Source organism: Anneissia japonica, unplaced genomic scaffold (assembly GCF_011630105.1).
Source record: "Anneissia japonica isolate Jap-2015-1 unplaced genomic scaffold, ASM1163010v1 scaffold42618_len6791_cov262, whole genome shotgun sequence".
NCBI classification, from domain to species: Eukaryota; Metazoa; Echinodermata; class Crinoidea; order Comatulida; family Comatulidae; genus Anneissia; species Anneissia japonica.
This window is the reverse complement of record NW_022690270.1, coordinates 1-6,791: the sequence shown is the minus strand read 5'-3', so window position 1 is coordinate 6,791 and position 6,791 is coordinate 1. Positions and strand designations below refer to the sequence as shown.

Here is a 6,791-nt window from a genome sequence, read left to right as displayed (position 1 = left end):
GCTTGTTGCTGATTGGTCTATTGAAAAAAAAACATACGATTTCACAATACAAATTGGTCTCAAATCTATCACTCCGGAGTAAAGTTTGGAAATGGTATGAATTTGATGTGAATGGTCCTATTCTTTATCACTGAAACCATTTTTCATGATCTTTTTTGTCTCGGCACCAAACCAGATCCGGGTTTCGGTGTGAAGGTAGCTTTAAGGGTCATGAGGAGAGATTTAATGGGTTAGGAAGATCCAAAAATGTGTTTTAGACCACAATATTAGGGACCACTGTCCCAATAACTTGGATCACCAAAATATTTTTGTCCAGCCACCTATTTGTAGCAAGAAGTCGATATGGATCCATGTTTGTCCGTTCAATTACTTTTATCATTTTTATTGATTTTATACTATTTATATTTTTATTTAAAAAATGTTACGTATTTTTTAATAATTTAAAATGTATGATTTTAATATGTAATTACTAAATCTTCAAATCGCATATTAAACCTACTTCCTGATCATAAAGGTTTTCAATTTGCAGCGGTCGGATAACGTCAGTGATGAATTGTGGATGTACGTAGGAGTCCCGTATCTTCTTGTGCAGCAACTGCTGTACTGTGTCCGTAGACTTTGGACTTATTTTCTGAGGTTTGTAACTTATGTTCAATTGAGGTACCGTCACTTAAAAAAATCAATCAATCCAAACAGATGTGTATATGCACCAATATTCACAGCAGAATGCAATGTTCAATGGTATTATGACAATGGCATTACTCAAAGTGCACATTAACTACTGACAATGCTTGTAAGATAAAAAAAACCAAAAAACACTGAACAAGAATTAAATGAAAAACAAAAATAGACGATGACACTAATATTAATATTTCATTTTAAAGTATTTTAAATTTTATTTATAACATTTAACATGTAAGTATGTACGACAACAGATGATGACATTTTTATTTTTAAGAGGAAAATTAAGACCTTACTTACAGATTTGTCTTATGGACTATGGCTCAACACAAATTACTTGAATGACTGATTTAATTACATAATAGAGAAATTGAATATTTGAACAACATAGGAGTAGGCACTATGTTCGTTTAATAATGTAAAGGACAGTTTGGCGAAGCGGAAACGGTTTGGTTTTCCAACCTCGAGGTCGGGGTTTCTACCCCTCACTGTCTGTGCACTTCGCTTGTGTCCTTGAGCAATGCAGTTTATCTGCATTGCTTCTCTCCACCCAGGAGTATAAATGGGTACATGGTGGGGTTGCCTGTTCCTGCACTGATTGCCAGCAGCAACACTTATAGCATGTGGACCCAATGACAAGGGAAAAAAACTGCGCTTTATTAAGAGGCGCATTATAAATGACCGTACCAATACAGTACAATGTCATTAATAGCGATCTGGTTTGAGATGGCCTGCCATCATTCATAGCCAGTTCATTCAAACTGTGTATATAATCGAACTTGTAGAATGTGTTAAAATTAATTAAAATTTTTTTTACCTGATTCATCATCTGGTTTGAGATGGCCTGCCATCATTCGGATAAAGGTTGTCTTCCCTGTTCCATTCTCACCAAGTAAAACAACGATTTCAGAATCGGTGAATTCGCCTCGTTCAACATTCAGGTTAAATTCACCTACAAAACCAAGGAATATAATCGCATGTGATATTCAACAAATTAATGATCATGATGATGAAAATTATGATGATGATTTGGATAATGATGATGAAGATGGTTAATAACGATGTTGATGATGTCTCTGATGATAAAGGCTAATTATAGTAATGCATGATGGCTGTTCACGTTAAATCCACCTACAAAACCAAGAAATATCATCACATGCAATAGTCAACTTGTATATTGATTAAGATCATGATGAATATGATAAAGATGATGATAATTTTGATAATGATGATGAAGACTGTAAATATGATGTTGATGATGACAATGATGATAAAGGCTAAATATAGTAATGTATGGTGGCTGTTCAGGTTAAATTAACCTACAAAACCAAGAAATATCATCACATGCAATAGTCAACTTGTATATTGATTAAGATCATGATGAATATGATAAAGATGATGATAATTTTGATAATGATGATGAAGACTGTGAATATGATGTTGATGATGACAATGATGATAAAGGCTAATTATAGTAATTTATGATGGCCATTCAGGTTAAATTCACCTACAAAACCAAGAAATATCATTGCGTGTGATACTCAACTTGTTTATTAATGATAATGATGATTTTGATGATGATGATGATGATGGTGAATATGATGATGACAATAACGATGAAGGCTAATTATAGTAATGTATGATGTCCATTCAGGTTAAGTCACACACAAAACCAAGGAATATTATCAAATGTGATAGTCAACTAGTGTTTTGATGATGATTTTGATAATGATGACGAACATGGTGAATTTGATGATGATGACAATAATGATAAAGGCTAATTATAGTAATGAACGATTCATTCAAAATTTGAATTGGTTGCAAATAATAATTATGACTATGATGATAATGATGAAGTCAATAAGACTAAATATTTATAGATGATACAAAATGCCTCCCTACCAAGTGACTTTTCCATTTTGGGGTAACTATAGCGACTCATTCTCTTTATCTCCTCCTCTTCAGCATTTTCTGATACTTTAAAAATGAGAGACACCTCTCTAAATCTAAGATTCTCGGTGGGGACGTATCCATCAAGAAATATGTTGATACCTTTAAAGACAAACAAAATGTGATGCATAACTACGAACCAATAATGTGGTGTATATTGTTTACTTCCTTTTTTTTTTTATTCCTCTGCATTATATATTTATTACCATATTTTGAGTAGACTAGTTTTACATAGCATGTTTAATGATGTGGCTTGTTCAAATTTCAGTTGTGAGCAAAATTTAATATGAGGATTCCAGCCTAAAACCATCAGAGACCAAAGAATGAAAAGTGATTTAATATATTCTTATTCTCCATATTGAAAGCTTTAAAATGATAGTTCATTTATTGGAATCAACTTAAACTGTTGCCAAAGTACACAATACTGCCACATTCTTATGCTAATTACTCAGTTTATCAATCAGTGACAGTGTGCTGATTTTTGGGATGGCAATCCTCATATAACAAACAATTTAAATAAAAATATCTAAAAATAGGATTTCATTCTGAGGTCAGGGATGTAGTTACGGTGGATGGAGTTGGGCAGGGGCACCCAGCCTTGAAGTTTTCCCCCTAGTCTATAGCTAATTTCATGGCCCGCCACACATCTACCCACCATAAAATGTCTACCCACCCCCCTTAGTTTTCTACAGCTACAACCCTGTGAGCTCTAAATAGATAGGAAAAAGTGTTTTCAGTGACTTACCTTCTCTTACACTGAAGGGCATAGTGACCACACCGTACGCACCAGGTACACCATACAAACAACAAATGAAGTCAGATAAATAATCCAACACGCTTAAGTCGTGCTCAACGACGATTACGTATCTAAACAATAAAACAAACAAAATTCATGTCATGTCTCACCCTGAAGGGTCAATGGTCATATATTTATATAGCGCCTTCCACAGAAAACCATCTCAAGGCGCTTTTGAAGTCACAAGAAACAAAGATTCATGTCATGTCTCAGCCTGAAGGTCTCGTAGATAAAATTTTTGAAGCACTACCACACAAAAAAAAGTAAGAAAACTTACTTGTTGGCATCAACTAAGGATCGTATCGTGAGCGCAGCCTTCAAACGTTGTTTGACATCCAAATAACTTGATGGTTCATCGAACATATATCTGTGGTTTATAAAAAATATAACATAATAAAAACAAAAATAGCACATGATGTTAAAAGTGCCATTTATTTAGAGTTTCCAGTCTTAGTTTTTTGAAAATGTAAGTATCCTGAAATTCTCATCCTGTGATTGGCATACGAAAGACAGTGCACTATTATAGTAACTTGCATTTCAGCCTCTAGCTGAAATACAAGGAAAGATGGGAATTGAATAAGGGACCAAGAGATTAAAGTGTACTTACACATCTGCCTGCTGTATACAGACAACAGCACATGCAAATCTTTGCAGTTCACCTCCAGAAAGTTCGTTCACCTTTCGTTCTGTAAGTTTGGTCAAATCTAACAAAACATGTTGAATATTATTAAATAGTAAATTTTTTTCAGAGCAAAATGTATATTTATTATAGAAAGACAAGAAAAAATAATAATATTGCAGGTATTATTCTGTCTTTATAACACCTAGTGTCATTGCACTAGGTCAAGCAGGTCAAATTGACCAAATACCTGTTCATGAAATGACCACTTACCCAACTGTTCACACACATGGACTTGTGTGTTAGTGTCATCTTTCTTGTTTAGGATTGACTTCACACTTCCCTGTGAAAAAATAACAAAACAATTTTGTTTTAAACCATAAAAATAACAAGTGTATAGGATAAATGTAAATGTTTTTATTTTGATATCTTCAAGGCCAAGTAAAAAAAAATAGTAGTTTCTCGTCCTAATATTTGGAAAAAAAGGAAACTATTTGGAAAAAAAAGGAGAATAAGGGAACTTTTTTTTTTTACTCCGAGATGGCAAATCCAAGATGGCCGATGGGAAACAGCTATTACTTTCTCACTTTTACCAAGTAGACACATTGAAAGCAAATAAAAGAAGCACTAGACATGATGATTCATACCATATGTATCCCAAACTACAATCGCGAAGGACTTTTACTAATGTGACTTATTTGGTAAAATAAATAAAAAAAAAAAAAAAATTGGTGAGGCAGAGAAAATGGATGCACTAGGCGACGAGAAACTAGTAATTTTGTTAATTTGGCCAAACATTGTGCAAATATTACTGGGTGTGACCACAACACCAATAGTGGTGTATATAGGGGAGGTCCCACCCCCCCTAAAGGAGCTCACAATCACCCACCCCCTATTAAAATGTTTGAAGCAAAAAACTGCCTTATTAACTTGCAGGCTATTAATCATCGATCCCCGCTTTACCTTTCACGACTCCTAGATACGTCACTGGACACCAATATTTTATTATGATTACTGTTAAAATTATTATGTAAGTGATTGTTACCGTGACAGCCTTGGGAATCTGGTCCACATATTGGGGCTTGATTATAGCCTTTAAGTCATCTTCAAGAATCTTAGTAAAATAATTTTGTAGCTCAGATCCACGGAAATACTTCAAGATTTCTGTCCAATCTGGAGGATCCTGAAATATAAATTGTTAGTAACCAAATTAAATCTAGCTCTTTGATGACCTATCATCAGCAAACACTGAATCCCAGCCAATCACACAGATAGGAGCTCTGGATGATTCTTTTTTATTATTTTTCCTTTATTCCATTCGTATTAACCAACAGCGATAACAACCACCACTAACAGGTTAAAATACATATAAATACAAATAATACATATAAAAGGTTTATGTAAATATAGACATAAAAATACATTAAGAAGTACTAACAACCTTTGATTTAAAAACATTTACAACTGTCAAAAAAATATCTATATCAATATCAGTTTAAATAAACCTCTTATCAATTTGTATGTTTGTTTTTGTACTATTTTATGACCTTGTTTACTAAATAAAGAAACTCAAACTCAAACATTCAGATTTAATTTTAAAACTGGCATAGAAAGTTACTAACAATATGTTGGTCTATATTATAATCACATTTATTGGCTTCAGGGCTTAAACTTAATTGTGTGAAACCACCAAAAACAGCCCACAAAAGTAGTCTGAAAACTTATCTTTTAGTACAGTACTAGTGTTTTGGGCAGTAAGCTGGGAGACATTCTCCTTTCTGGAAGGTATACTGTTTGTTAACGTACTCATCAGCCATATTTCATACACGACCATCAAATTAAAAAATAAAGTATTCCAACTCTTCTACAGCTCTTCCATACTATCAAATTTTATTTGACAAAAACATGTGACATTTCTAAATATGGCCACGATAACATCCCATAAGAGTATAATACATACTCCAAGTATCGAAATGCACGCCAACATGTCGGGATTCAATATTTCGACATTCATTATGTCACCATCAGCATTCCTGATGATGACATAATTAATGACGAAATATTGAATCCCGACTTGATGGCGCGCATTTTGATACTTGGAGTATGTATTATACTACCTTATCTGAGATTAATCAGTGGACCTTTTGGTTTTTGGATAACATCACATCATACCATATATGGGCACATCATGATTATATAAGTGCATAGAATAGCTTTTTTATTGTCAAAGACAGACCTATAGAGTTCAGTGCACTCTTTTCCACCCTCCTCTGACAATATTAAAAAAAAGTTATAGTTATAGTTAAAAAAATATTGTAAAAAGGTAAACTGTTGCAAATTATGTAACAATTTTCTCTAAAACAACAAATAAAATTAATAAATTACAAAAATGAGAATAACGTCCTACATCAAATTTGCCGAGGTTTGGTTTCACTTTCCCAGCTAGGATCTTGAGTGCTGTTGACTTTCCAATTCCATTAGTTCCCACCAGTCCAAGAACCTCTCCTGCCCTGGGAATTGGGAGCCTTAACAGCAGGAAGAAAAATCATAGAATAATGGTTGGGTAGTCAGACTCTTTAGGCCTAAAAAAAAAAATGTTTGTTTGCTGTCACATTGCAAACATTTGGTGGAAACAAGTTTTTTTTTTTTTTTTTTTTGTAAAACCATAGAAACATCGTGAAAACTGTGCGATTGTCATTTTTTTTCACGGAAAAACGATCATATTTTTGTTTTAAAAAAAATTTT

At 33.4% G+C, this 6,791-nt stretch overlaps 1 protein-coding gene across 1 annotated transcript; it reads right to left on the bottom strand.

Moving 5' to 3' along the window:
* Positions 1-454: 454 nt before the first annotated feature.
* On the bottom strand, positions 455-6,576 carry LOC117099873 (ATP-binding cassette sub-family E member 1-like; the record flags this gene model as incomplete). Its single annotated transcript, XM_033239391.1, has 9 exons — positions 455-669; positions 1,499-1,633; positions 2,584-2,733; positions 3,377-3,498; positions 3,705-3,794; positions 4,035-4,131; positions 4,320-4,389; positions 5,092-5,229; positions 6,454-6,576. Coding segments are annotated over 9 exons (1,125 nt in total), but the record flags the coding sequence as incomplete, so codon positions are not given.
* Between the last annotated feature and the right edge of the window lie 215 nt (positions 6,577-6,791).